A 14,746-nucleotide genomic window follows, 5' to 3' on the forward strand; every position below is an offset into this window, starting at 1 on the left:
ATTGCGATCGATTTTCATCAAGAAATGGGCCAGGAATATTCCACAATAGTGCAAGTAATCGTGAAGGGGGATCGCAGGAAAGAGATTGCGTGACGCGCGGTAAGCTGTAAGATGACATGTTATTATATACCAGACGTAAAAACTCTTCAGATTCTTAGTCTGCATTTTGTACCCACTCTGTAGTCTGCAGTCTATATTTTGTATCCGGTCTGCAGTCTGCTGTCTGCATTTTTTACTAACAGGTATCCGTGGCACCAATACAGTTTATTTTTGGTTACATTTATTCGCAAAACACACATAATCTACCTCAAAATACCTGTGAGTGAGGTAATTCGACATTTTCGTTCTTTCCCACATTAATATTCTCCTCTTCTTTTGTAAGAATGTAGACATCACTCACAATGTTTCAAGTAATCCACGCACTCTACAAAAAAGTAACTCTTGCATGCATAGCATGCCTATGTTTTGAAATAGGTGTATGCCCTTGGCCAGACTTGAGAGCACTATTTCAGTATACTAGTCCGACACCCGTAGTATCACTACACTTGATTCCAAGGATCCAGTACCATCCAGGTATCACAGTTACCCTGCGCACAGGGTCTTTTTTTTTTTTTCCTTCCGCCACAAAATGGAAAAATTGCGCAATAGTACCCAGAGGTCATTGGGCCCTCAACACCATGACAACTAACTGTGATCCAATGAGGTGTTCACATGCTGATCACGCATGCTGTCTTGATGATGATTGACGTTGTCATGCACAGACAGGGCCGGGTCACATGACGAACACGAGATTTTTGCCCACAGAACTCTTTTGTCAGTCATTTTGTATTTCAATGTGTTTGGATTACAATCATCTGGAGCATTATGGCGCAAACGCTCAAAATACTTATAAACGCAGACACAAGTCGTATTGTTCGCGGCCAATCCACACAAAAAGATGTTATTGAGCGGTAATTTTGGAACGGACTGAATCGCGAACTTTTGAAAGCCATGAAAGCATTGAATGCCTTGTATGTCTTGTATCTAAGTATGCCAATGTCTTAGTTGAAAACGTTAACTCGTTGTAAAAAGCAAAATCTGAAATCTGAAACCAAACTGCATATACTCTATGCAATCTATTGAACAACACTACTACCGTGAGACTGAAGAACAAAATTTAAATGGATGCAAACTGCTTGTGAAAAAAAACGCCATGCTGGATTCACTTGATGCTAGGGAACGTAGCTACGATAACAGTGCGAATGGTATTAATTTCACGATCAGAATGGTGAATCTTATATTTTTTTCATTGTAGTTGTATGGATATTCTTTTTTAATAAATACATGTTCCAAAATCCCGTGTTTTTTGTGTATAATGTTATTATGTTAAGTATTGTTTACGCAATTGTCTTGTCACAGGCGACCCAAGGTCACGTCTCGAGAAAGAGTCAACGATTAATTCACGAACGCGTCACGCGTTGTGTGACTCAGAGTAAGTTATGCTGGGAACCGTTGAAAATTTGAACACGTTATAAGGAATAGTATAGAGAACGAAATATGGTCGATTTACAACGATAAATATTTCGAAATATGAAGATTTTTCTCGTAAAATCAATGAAACTTACTCATACCCTGTGTATCCGTTGTAGTTTCTGGCGATTGTTGCCGTTTTAAGCTTGCTTTACCATCACTATTATTCACGTCATCTACTTTTATTACATTGGTAAAATCTGTACAGACATCACACCAACCAACTATGTTGAAGGCTTGAAATTAAGATCGATTTTCATCAAGAAATGGGCCAGGAATTTTCCACAATAGTGCAAATAATCGTGAAGGCTGATCGCGGAAAAGCGATTGCGTGACGCTCAGTAAGCTGTAAGATGACGTGTTATTATATACCTGACGTAAAAACTCTTCAGATTCTCAGTCTGCATTTTGTACCCACTCTGCAGTCTATATTTTGTATCCGGTCTGCAGTCTGCTGTCTACATTTTGTACTAACAGGTATCCGTGGCACCAATACAGTTTATTTTTGGTTACATTTATTCGCACAACACACATAATCTACCACAAAATACCTGTGTGTGAGGTAATTCGACATTTTCATTCTTTCCCGCGTTAATAATCTTCTTTCCTTTTGTAAGAATGTAGACCACTTACAATGTTTCAAGTAATCCACCCACCCTACAAAAAATAACTCTTGCATGCATAGCATGCCTATGTTTTGAGACAGGTGTATGCCCTTGGCCAGACTTGAGCTCACTATTTCAGTATACAAGTCCGACACGCGTAGTATCACTACACTTCATTCCACGGATCCAGTACTATCCAGGTATCCCAGTTACCCTACTCACAGGGTCTAGTTACCATTTTTATTGTTCTTGTTATTATTATTATTATTATTATTATTATTATTATTATTATTATTATTATTATTATTATTATTATTATTGCTACCATCATCATCATCATTATCTTAATCATTGTAATAAAATTATGGCCTGACTGTGAGGCCTAGGGGAATTTAACAGCTATTTATTTCTAACAGGTTGAGAGTTTACTCCTTTCTGAACTTTTCAAGGTGGAATGAAAATAAGTTATTGCAACTTCATCATGTGATATATGTTTAAAGCCCAAGTGAAAGTTTTAGTAAATGTATTAAATTCTGATTTATTTACATTTTGGGGAATTACAAAAAAAGGTTATTTAATAACATTACTTTCTTTAAAAAAAGACAAAAATTTATGTTAAGGTTGTGATTTATTACTATTTACTTAGCAATTTACTCATTGTTTGAACTTAATAAGTAAATGTGTAATCACTGTTCCTGTGTGCACTAAAAATTTGAAAGCAGTCAAAATGAGAGATATGTTCCTATACCTAACTGAATGGGAAGTGAGACTACTGCTTATAGCAAAAACACAAGCAGAGTTCAATCCATCAAAAATAATCTTTCATTTCAACATGATTACATGCCTGAAGCAAATCTTGGCCTTATATTGCAGTCTTACACCTTGAGACAGTAAATGACGTTAACACTTTTGTGACATTTTTTACAAAATATGTATGTGAGACAGAGGCAAATACTGTAAATTGTGAGTGAAGTTCTTAACTGATACTTGCTCAACGATCTTCTCGAATAACTTTACAATAAACATTACAAAAAATAATGGTTAGGATATTAACTTACAAAAAATTGAGTTTCTTAGCAAAAAGTAAAAATTTACAAAAGTGAATTTAGTGTCTTGCTGATACACTGTATGTACCTAAAATAATGTAAACTCCCTATTTGTGAGTGTCATCTCATCAACAAACCTGAAAACAAGAAATCAATGTTCAGTGGTTTGCTTGTTGAAGTGACTACAAACTTATTACAGCCTGTACAATGTGTACACATTTGTTCAACTATGGTTATTAGAGATTATAAAGATCAGGGCTCTCACAGGTAACTTGTGATTATCTCAAATCAGCTCAGTTTTCACCTTTGTGTAGTCTGACTGTATAGGTAAGGGTAGTCCTTAGAAGGACTGTTGTTGGTAGTTGCAACTGAAATTTTGATAACTTTGAAGGAAGTCATCATCAGAGTGGCAACAAAATGACAAAGTGTTGCTCTCTAGTTACAACAGTAGTCCTAGGGACTACATGATGAACTGTATGAATGATCAGACTTCACAATGAATTGTTCCCCCAAGGTTCGAGCCATTTATTGGATTATGTTTCCTGCTTTTAAAATATAAACAAAAAATACTACACCAATTATTTTGCTCTACTTATAGTGACTTTTTGCACATCTTTAGTTCATTATACTTTAAAACCCTTTGGGTGGCACCACTGCCTTTTGTGGGAGTAAATTATGTGCTCCATTTTTTTCTATCTGTTGGTTTTTTTGTTTTTATTTCCAGCTTTGTTGCATTTGTATTAGTTCTACCTTTTACCCCAGTTGCTATCTGTACACCAAATAGATGCCATAGTTAATAAGTATGTCTGAACCTTACCATCATTAACATATTTGTGGGGAAAAATTACGATGTACAAGTCAATTAGCCCACTCTGGCTTATCTGTGTTACAGTTGGGTGTACTTTCAATGGCATTGTGTAACTATGAATGTAATATGCCTACCTTGTCATTTCACTATTCACTCTGGGGTGATGTTCATTTTGTGTCCATGTTTCATGTTGTACCCCATCCTTCATCCAGTAACTGTAGTTTATATTTGTGGTTATTTGAGTGTGGTAAATTTCATTTGGTCCTGAAATTTAGATCAATTGAAGATAGCTGATCACTTGTGCTTCTGTCAGCTTTTAATAAGGAGTTAACATATTTATACATAATTTTGTCACACCTTTTACTTACTTTACACTGCTATCATGCCCTTTCAACTAACTAATCACCTGGTAAAGATGCCCACTACACCTATTCAGAAGAACCTCATCAAGAATGGAAGCTTTATCAGACCATGCAAGTAAAGGGTTCTTTTCCTCAAATGACAAAATTTAAAGACAACCATTATATTTAAGTGCATGATCCTGGAATTCTCCCTCTCTCACACCCTATTCAACTGGTCATATGAAAGCATCACCAATCAAAGCTTATGTCACAAACCATCAGTAGTTCAAAATCCAAAGAGCTCTCAGGCATTAGCTATGGAAGTATCATTTGAATCAGTTGGCATATCCAACGGTTTCTGTGAGGCTTCTGGTGGAATTTGGTGTTTTTTCAGACTGCTTTTCCAGACCAGGCGTGGAATTTTAAAGGGGATTTGATGAATTTCAACAATATCAGGTTAGGCAATCAAATAGCTCCAATTCCCACATGATAAAACGAAAATCATTGCCAGAGACATTGAAATGTATGATCCCCCTCTTCCTCCTAACCTCGCTCTCGGTTTGCATGCAAACACCTTAAGATTCCCCCGCCAATCAAAGCTAGATTCACAGACCATATCAAAGTCAAAATCCAAATAGCTCCAAGGAATCTTTATCAATAATACTTACTGACAAACACATTCCTCTATGAAAGTTCATGGCTCATAAAATGAGCCAGCAGATTTGTTTGGCCGTTACGATCACTAAGGGTGAGTTTTACGCTTATACAATTAAAAACATCAAGAAAACAATGTGACAAAACATTCGGTAAACGATACAGGTAGCTTGACAGGCGTTTGGCATGAAAAAAAATATCGGAAGAATGATTACAATGAAACAAAACTCAAATGGATTCAATTGTAAAAAAGGGTCTCACCGAGTCTTGGTCGGATGTGTTTGTTTAGGCGTTTAGTGTACTTCACGTAGGACCCGTTTGCTTCCGAGTTCGGGTAAACCGGCTCGCTAAGCGTGGTTCTTTGCACCCCACTGGTAGAAGCCGCGGTTCCTGGCTGCCCACCAGGTGCTGGTACTGTTCCTGGTCTAGTAACAGCAGTCTTTATTGGATCTTGGACACCCAAACGCGTCAAATTGAAGAACGACATCGTCAACTTGGTGCAACAAAGGCTGCCTTGTCCACAGCTGATATTTTACTCCTGTTGTCGTTGCCGTGGTAATAAACCTCGTTTCAAGGGACAACCTCATTTTCGTGTTAGAGGACTGGGCATTAGCTCGGGTAACATGGCTGACCAACATGAGATTCTGCAGAAGATTTTGTCAAAATTCCCGTCTGGAGTTTCTTTGGCTTTTGCTTACGGTTCTGGAGTATTCACTCAGAAAGGGAATACCTCTCCAAGTAATATGTTAGACTTTGTATTTGTTGTTGAAAATGTGCGTAAATGGCACGAAGACAACATGTACATGAGATATCATCCACATCACTATTCATTCGTTCGGTCGTTTGGTTCACGTGCCATAGTTTCGTTACAAGATAAGTTCGGCGCAGGTCTGTACTATAATACTCTGGTACCAATGGAGGGAAGAATGATAAAGTATGGAACAATAAGCCGCGATAACTTTTTTCTGGACCTAAACGAGTGGCAGTGGTTGTATTTGGCAGGACGCTTGCATAAACCAGTTCGTTTTGTATTTCGACCTCATGACGAAGATATTTCATCAGCTTTGAAAGCAAATTTAAATAGTGCTGTCACCGCAGCGCTCCTTTGTCTTCCAGAGCACTTTACAGAGGAAGAATTATTCCTAAGTATTGCAGGTTTGTCTTTCAGTGGGGACTTCAGAATGGTTGTTGGAGAAGACAGGAGTAAAATACAGAACATTGTTGGTTCAAATTTAGAACATTTTCAAGAACTTTATCGACCAATCTTATCTAACTGTAGTCAACTTCATTTCAATTCTACATCCTGCAAATATCACCAGAATCAAGATTGCGATGTAGTACTTTCTCGACTTATGTCTTTACCCAAAAATTTACAGAAACACATAGCGCAAGCTGTCGAAGGGAAAAGTTTCAAACAGTCATCAATTGAAAATGTGTTAATCAAGGTCTCACAAGAAAGACTCAACTGCCCACGGACGGTCAAAAAAGGGTTGACTTCCATTGTCAAAAGATCAAGCGTTACACAAAGTCTAAAAGGAATCCTAACTGCTGGGGGTCGGAAGACATTGATTTACAGCGCACAAAAGCTTACGAAGATGCTTAAAGGATTTTGGCTAAAATGAAATTTGATATTTTCACAGACCACTGCTGATTCTTTCTTAAAAGCTACCGGTAGTTTAAGAAAAAAAATTTTTCATTTTTAGTCTTCGTCTCGTGCAGAACAAGAGTTAATCTTCTTTGACTTACAGGGACAACAACCTCTCCCGGAGATTCAGTCTCCGAGGTCTTTACATGGCATAGGTCACGGTATCTCGATAATTTTGTGCAATTTTGGTCCTTTTTTTACACTAAATGAGGGGAAATTTAAAGAGGAACAACTGTTTTCCAGAAACATGGTACTCTTGAGTTCTGAGCATTAAGAATGACCGTTTTACTCATATTGTGAGGACAAACTTGAAATATCACAATCTTTAATACGACGACTTTTTCCAACAATCTGCATAACCCTTTCCAATTCTCCCCAACCCTCATTTCCTCTGGGCTGCCAAGTTTCCGTGTTTGTTTTCAACGGTTTTAATGATGTAACCGTAAAGCCCTTAACTTCCAACGGTACCTTCTATTTGTCAGGTTTCACTTCAGTAGTTACTGCGAAAATAGGAATTACTTATGTCAGAAATAAAAAAACTTGCATTAATAGATTGTGATCTATTTCGTCGTTACGCTAAGTTCGAAAACAACGATCCAAACTTCGAGAAATCCCTCCTGCCTTGACCCCTTGATACTACAAGTGGTGATATTACATCGTTAATTACTTTAGAGTTGTTTTCACAGTTTACTGAAGAACGTAACCTTAACCTTGCGAAATTCCCCCTTTGTACGTTTTATGCATGTTTGCTTCTAATGTATTATAATACATGATGTGTTTGCGTCGTGTACTTTCCAGGCCTGGGTTGTTCAAAGCTGAGTTTAGATAACACAGGGTTAGTCTGAAATTTGATTTCAGGTCTGAAAGCTTTAAAGAAAATGCAGTTCAAATCTTTTTTCATGCAATTTGATCAAATTGTCTGTCTCTCAAAAAGGCTTTTGAACAAAGGAATAAAGAAACCTGGATTAAAATCTACCCCTGCGTCAGCGCTAATCGGCCTTCGAACAATGACAACAAACTGAGTTTGTTGTTATTTACCTTTTAGTTTTATTTACTTTATTTTTTATTTATTTTTTTGAGGTGGGGGGGGGGGGGGAGGAGGGCATGAAAAGAAAGAAATAGAGGGTGTGATATTTTGTATATTTCATCCGTCGAAGAAACAAAGAAAATCACCGTTGATAAAAAGCCAGAAGGATATCGCTTCCGTGAGCCGAAACTAGTTTGTAATGCTTATCTTGAACAGTAATTAGAGCGGATTAATAATCGTGCTTTCATGTTTCTTACAATAGGACGTAAAGCAATTCTAAAGAACCAATCTTAAAGTACAAGTAAACTGGATACATCTAAATACATGAATAAGTAAGTGATCAGCGAAAAATCAGGTTTTTTCAAGTCCTATTACGGAACTGATTGGTTCTTCTCAAAACTGATCACGCTGAGCATAGTAGACAGAATAGCTTTAGTGGTCGCTTTTAACATGATGTCACCTTTGATATTCATCGTTTAGAATTTGGAAATTTGATAAATTTCGTAACTTGCTGTTTTGAAAGACTTCGGAAAGGATAGGCGTCGAAATGCAGAGGGCACAAAAGTAAGACATATGCTGCGGGCTAGTTTTCATTAAAATTCTTTCTTAAAATGCAGGGGCACTCTGCAGATACTGAATTCTTTGATGCCTAAATATTCAAAGTTCACGATTTGACGGTCTCTTCTGCCGGACTAAAATTAACCAGCAATAGAGGGCAAGGGCAAGGGCAAGGGCAAGGGCAAGGGCAAGGGCAAGGGCAAGGGCAAGGGCAAGGGCAAGGGCAAGGGCAAGGGCAAGGGCAAGGGCAAGGGCAAGGGCAAGGGCAAGGGCAAGGGCAAGGGCAAGGGCAAGGGCAAGGGCAAGGGCAAGGGCAAGGGCAAGGGCAAGGGAAAATCCCAAGGAATGTTGCTTTTTGTTCTTCCGACGAACACAGGGGAGCAAACGTAAGGGGCCACAGAAGTCTTGGACGTGCTCTCGTTGCACTGATCTGGTTATCTGTACTGAAGTAATTCAGTAAACCATAGACTACAACGGCACTAAGGTTATAATCAGAGTTAGGGTTCTGAAGTATTTGGATGTGTATGGCCTACAAGACAAGTGGAAGGATTCCCCTAAAGAACCAATCTTCAAGTACAAGTAATCTAGATACGTGGCCATACATGGATTAGCAAATGATCAGCGAAAGTTAGGTTTTTTTAGTTTTACTGTGGAGAGTGATTATTTTCTCTCTTAACGATCACAGAAAGCATTGAAAGTAGATAGTTGCAGTTGGGTTACAGAATTTAATTAGTCAATGGTTGTTATTTAATCGTGCATCTGAAATGTAAGTTAAACAGAGCTATTGGAAAATAGTTTAACAAAACTTACCCTGGATTTTTTATTAATAATTAAGGTGACCCAAAGTCGTGGTACCACTAACAGGGTTTTTAAACATAAAACTGAAGCCGAACGAAGGGATCCCAATCAATAAGGACAAAAGGTCCATTTCAGTATCAATGGGTCAGCATGGCCAGTGGAACCATTGACTTATGAAGCAAAATGTACATGAAAACGGCTTCAACCGAGGAAAAAATTAGCTACTGAGATGCGATTGGATGTAAGTTATGCATCTTACTAGTTCCTTGTCGAGGTTTCAAGACTGATTACACGGATAGTAAAGCAAAACCAAAGCAATCCTGGAATACTTTCCGCACTCGGTTGCACTTAAAATTACCCCACATCATTTAGGTCTTGGAATTAAATCTCTTTTGACTTCTTTAGGAGATGCTGCAGACACATACAGAGCTACGATTTTGGTTTTGTCCAGTGGACATCTGAACATAAAGACATTGTCCATGTCTCCACGCACTTTCCCTCCAAATATGGTTAGCTTGTTCCACTTCTGTGAGAGTACACCGCTGATTCCATCTTCTTTGCTTACTTGCTTGCCGTCCACCCAGAGTGACGCAGTCCTTGATATGGAGTCGAAGCTGCCCACAATGTTATGCCATTTTTCAGCAGTTACATCTGGAGTGCTGGACTGGATACGAAACAACTCCCTACCCGAGTCCCCTCTATGCACCCATTCTCCTCTGCCATTGCGCAGTTGTAGGCCATAACGAACAAAGTTTCTTTCATCGGTGGCTGTGATAAGAGGAATAACTCCCTGAACGTTTTTTAGCTTGACCCACAGTGAGATCGCGATGGACTTCTTTGGTTTTCCCTTGAAACCAGGTTTAAGAACAATTTTTCCATTGTTCCCAAAATCAACAGACCGTCCCTGGTCGGCATGGTCTTTTAAAACTTGAGCCTCGCCTTGTAGCCGACCATTGTTCTTCTGTAGTGAGTCGTCGAACACCAAGTCACCGTTTGACTTTTCGAACGTCAGTTTAAGTACCATGCATTTCTGATCAAATTCTGTGGGATTTCCGAGGCCTGGGGGAAGAAATAGTCCGACCTCTAAGGACAAAATTACACTTAAATTTGTTTCTTTTGTTGTTGAGTCAATTATTCATTTGAAAATTTAATGAAAATTCGTTAGAGTTTATGAATTCCCTTTTCCATTATCATTATTGTGTACCCATCTTATCTTCAATATACAAATTTAATTATTAAATGACGGCAAGGTGAATTATGAGATGGTTCCTCAAAATAATCAGATGGTAATCTAGGATTCATTTCATGTTTTATTTTTGTGGGGGAATATGATTCAAGAGTACTTGTTTGCATTGTTTTCTTTTACGTGAACCGACTGGTTAGATTTCTTACAATGTTGTGAGAAGTCTTTGAACTTTGAGTAAGGAAAACACTGCAATATTAGTGGTATCGAGACATATCACGCTTTTATGGTAAAGCGAGATGACATTTAATTGTTTCTCTCTCTCCTATTAGAGAAATTTAAACTAAGTGTCGAAAGAAATCCTAGATTGTGTTGTTTTTGCTTCACTTCGCTCTCTGACTGCCTCAGAAACGTTTCAATGCTTTAACCGACTAAGTTGAAAGCTATAACCCAACCCGATCAGTCACTCGCTTTTCCCGCGCTTCAAGCACTTTTTCTTTTCACTTTGTGTTCTAATTGGCTTCTTGTGATATTTCCTTTCTTCTGATTCGCCTCTATGATAACTTTGATTTTGGCTTCCCAACATTCGGTCAAAAAGTGCTCCATGACCCACTTAAATACATAACGATGTTTGATCTGTGATATTTGTCAGTTCCTTTCATGAGTTTCAACATCAAAGAGCGGATCAAGCTTCGAAATTGCGTCCTTCATATTGCATAGATAATACCTGCCAGGCACTTTTACACTCAAATGCAGTTACACAGATTAGATTTCACGTACGGGTAGCTCGTATGTTCTTTAAACACTTAAGCGGGAAAGGAATGGTCTCCGCGCGTGACACCCACGTGAGCAAACTTCGCGATATATAATTGGTTACACTAGATTTCCTAGGTTCTAAAAAAGCGGGAATAGTTAAAATATTACCTGAGATGGTTATCTCATTCTCAGAGTCAATGGAATGGGAACATGAGAAACCTTGTCCTTGGTAACGAGGCTGGTAAATATAGATGTTTAGTCTCTCAGCACAATCCTTTCTTGTAAAATAAAAAAATTGCATCCCAAAGAGCAATTTTCAATTGAGTACCGATAGAAAAGCCGGAATGCATTGGTTTTGCTTTAGCTCGCATTGTGATTGGTCCAGAAACTCGTGCCACACTCGCGACAAATCAGATACGAAACTAGTCCAATCGCATCTCAGTCATTTACGTTTTTCCGTGCATCAGATAGTTTGCTTATTTTCAGAGTGATTTCTAATTGGCTCCTTAACTTGTAATATTTAATCTTTGGTTTTAAGACACTCAATCGAAAATCGCTCAAACCGAAGCAGCCTTACTTACTATTTATCTCATCGGAGGGGTCTGGTGTAGACTGGGTCCCAGTTGGCGTGAATGTTCGAGGAACCTGTGTATTACCGACATTTTGCGGTACTTGCAGAATTCTAGCTAACCTGCTCTGACTTGGTGTCCGTGAGGCCTGGGCTCTACGAAAAGGAGGTACTTGATTTGCCCGGCCTTCAAGCATGCGGCTTCCCTCGACACCTGCTCCTGATGGACCTGGGAACCAGACTCCACCTTGAGCACCAATAGCAGCGGACAAAGGGTTCGTAGGTCTTGGATTGAAGAATGGGAAGTTCATATCGTTGGTATCGAAGGTTCTGCGATAGAGCTGATTCTGAACATAGTGCTCAATCTCCGAGTCGATATCCTTCGCTATCTTTATCGCTTGTTTCTTTGCTGCATACAGTCGGGCTAATTCGGGGCTCATTATTGTTGATCGTGGGACAGGCCTGGGGACAGGTCTCGGGACTTCTGAGCGGAGAACGTAAGGCAGATAGTACTGAGGAATGACCTGACCCCCAAGATACTGTATGGACAGACATGGTACAAGGCAACAGAACAGAGCAAGGATTTGTAAGTCTGTCATGGATATATTCGACGGGACTGTAAAGTGTAAAGAAATAAAATAAGGGTGGGATGTAAACGAACACTGCATACGCCTAGATTAAGCGCCCTTTATAAATATGACAAAGTTCTTTAATAGAAATGAAGACAAATTTGAGGCAACCTGTTATAGTAAATTAACTGAAAATGTCGCAAAAAAGGGGATTAGGTTAAGATCCATCATGTATTAAACTCCTAAAAGTTATAGAGGTAACACGATTTGCCTAAGTAGGTTGTAGGTTAAGTCCAAATGTAAAAATATTTTTTACAATGTAGGATTACCAGGGAAGTATTAAATATAAGACGATAGAAAGTATCGGTTCTGTTTACTTATTGTGGAAATAACGAGGAAAAAAATTGACAGGATGAACTCCAAATGTTTTGACTATCAGAGAAAACAGTCAATTAGCTAATTAAGTAATGAAAATACAACAACTGGTACTTTAGGAGCATCTCACGGATGTGGAGATAAGTAATTACAACCTAAAACTGGTTTCTTTATACATTCACAGCTTGAGCGCGCATAACTCAAATCTTTTCATCACGTCTTGCGTTTCCTAGGTTCACTAAAGTGTCCCTTACCTTACGAAAGATGACTCGTTGAATATCGCTGAATAAATACGCTCCAGATAATTTCTGCAGTCCTTTTGCTGGGGTTCTCTTAAATGCCGTTGACTAAACGATTGAAAACGCAAAAAAAATATTAACTTACTGGTGATTTAAACATTTAGCCTTAAACTTTAGGCCAACCCTTTACTGTGCGATCATATCTTAACCATAACAGGTAAGTTTTCAGGGTTGGATGATCCTCTAAATTATTCAAAACGGTTTAAAGTCTGTTGAACCGAAATAGCGGTATTCCTAAGAAAAAATAAGGTCACAGATACAATCAAACCCTAAAATTATCGCAAAGTCAGACTTGTCATCGTTATTCTGGTGCATGAAAGAAGACAATTGAACTCCAGCTCCACAAAGAACATCACTTAGGAGGAAACGATCACCTCTCGTCGGTTATTCATGTGGGTTAGAGGAACTTCTTGGAGAATTGTGCGAGGAAATGACTTTTACAACTTACCTGCTGTTTACGCTGAATGTTGTACTTCATCTCTAATCTACGTTAGGTGATTTTTTTTTTAATCGCTCTCCATCTGTCAAATAAGGCATGCAAATGAAATTCGTCGGCAAATGATCGCAATTCGTTCATTCCGACTCCACAGCTACTTCTGATCATTTTGAACGGAAGGAAAAATCAGAGGGTCTTTTCTTTTTATTTTCCAGGCCTGATAGTCCGATGAATGGCAGTCAGAGAAATCACCCAAAGACCAATTTTCTTTAAGTTTTTACTTGTGAAGAGTTTCAACTTCCGCGATTCCTTCGAGATTGGCTTCTTCGGTCAGTGCCACTGCGAGAAAAGAAATCGAAGAACTGCAGTGGTAACATTACATTACAGAATTTCAAAAACTACAGTCGGTTCAAGTCCCTATTTGCACGGCCGAAGAACATAGGCATAATGAAGTAATCAAACCCGCTCAGATATCTTTCAATGCAACACAATTACAGGCTGTAATGATTGTTCTCCTTGCTAAGCGAGAATTACGGTCGTTTCGCCTACGGGTCGTTTCGCCTACGGGTCGTTTCGCTTACGGTCTGTTCGCCTACGGTTAGAGTCGATTCGCCTACGTCTCATATGTCAGTTCGCCTACGTGTTAAAACATGTGTTACAACAGTTGATTCATCTACTTTATGTGCGATCGCGCTCGGATCCTAGTCGGTCGATTCAATTCCTAGAGCGTGACTCATAAAGTCAAGCCTATCGAAGTTAAAATAATTGTAAATAAGGAGCGTTCGTTTACCTGAAAATTTCCGTTTTAATTTTATTCATCTTCGTTCGAGTAAAAACAAGTTATGTAAATATCGCATATTCTGAGTTGCGAATTACACGGTTCTCCTATTACATTTAGTAACCATGAAGCGTACTCATTTCGCGACATTTTAATTCTAATACACTTATTACATGCGGGGACGTTTAGGTTATCCGAGTGACACCTGCCCCTTAAACAACAGATCATTCGCGTTTAATTCCACAGGGCGCAGAGGAGTTCATTGTGATGGTAGGCGAGGCGAAAAGTTTACCGAGCTGATCGTACGATTCGCCTGTGTTAACTGTATAATCGACAATCAAACCGTCAGCGATCATAAAATTTAACTACAAAATATGTTACTCCTCCGCATTCTGTGTTAATTCTAATACGCTTATTACATGCGGAAACGTGTGGGTTGTCCTAGTGACACCCGCCCCTTGATAAAATAATTCACATGTAACCCTTGCTATCTATTTCGCCTTAAGTTCGAAATTCCAGCCTTATTCTACCTAAACTTAGCTACCCTAAATTAATGTGCAACTTAACCTAAAGGAAAGCCAACCGAAGAAAACTTAGCCTAATTTTCATACTTGACAATCTTGAAATCATAAACTTAACCGGCTTGTTTTAACTAAACTCGACTTAACTTCGATGCTTATCGACTTTGCGATCATAAGTTCTACCTAAATTAATGTGTAACTTAGCCTAAACTTAGCCTTAACTATTACACTTCTGACGTTTCTGTTTAGATTATCAAAGTTCTCTATTTC

At 38.7% G+C, this 14,746-nt stretch overlaps 3 protein-coding genes and 1 pseudogene across 3 annotated transcripts; 1 reads left to right on the plus strand and 3 right to left on the minus strand.

Annotated features, from left to right (window-relative positions):
- Positions 1–2,913: 2,913 nt before the first annotated feature.
- On the minus strand, positions 2,914–5,504 carry LOC131778418 (sperm microtubule inner protein 11-like). Its single transcript, XM_059094829.1, has 3 exons — positions 5,225–5,504; positions 4,103–4,232; positions 2,914–3,297 (listed from the first exon to the last, which is right to left on the minus strand). The coding sequence occupies exons 1-3, from the start codon at positions 5,448–5,450 to the stop codon at positions 3,249–3,251; spliced, it is 405 nt and encodes a 134-aa protein (XP_058950812.1). The 5' UTR covers positions 5,451–5,504; the 3' UTR covers positions 2,914–3,248.
- A 67-nt stretch (positions 5,505–5,571) lies between these two features.
- Positions 5,572–7,146, plus strand: LOC131778425 (phosphatidate cytidylyltransferase, mitochondrial-like). The gene has a single exon (XM_059094839.2). It carries the CDS (start codon positions 5,587–5,589, stop codon positions 6,583–6,585), a length of 999 nt encoding a protein of 332 aa, XP_058950822.1. The 5' UTR covers positions 5,572–5,586; the 3' UTR covers positions 6,586–7,146.
- Positions 7,147–8,922: 1,776 nt separating this feature from the next.
- On the minus strand, positions 8,923–12,872 carry LOC131778431 (uncharacterized). Its single transcript, XM_059094847.2, has 3 exons — positions 12,697–12,872; positions 11,512–12,114; positions 8,923–10,050 (listed from the first exon to the last, which is right to left on the minus strand). The coding sequence occupies exons 2-3, from the start codon at positions 12,095–12,097 to the stop codon at positions 9,356–9,358; spliced, it is 1,281 nt and encodes a 426-aa protein (XP_058950830.1). The 5' UTR covers positions 12,098–12,114; positions 12,697–12,872; the 3' UTR covers positions 8,923–9,355.
- Positions 12,873–14,074: 1,202 nt separating this feature from the next.
- Positions 14,075–14,746, minus strand: part of LOC131778429 (uncharacterized) — a 6,192-nt pseudogene continuing 5,520 nt past the window's right edge.

This window comes from Pocillopora verrucosa, chromosome 10, assembly GCF_036669915.1.
Source record: "Pocillopora verrucosa isolate sample1 chromosome 10, ASM3666991v2, whole genome shotgun sequence".
NCBI classification, from domain to species: Eukaryota; Metazoa; Cnidaria; class Anthozoa; order Scleractinia; family Pocilloporidae; genus Pocillopora; species Pocillopora verrucosa.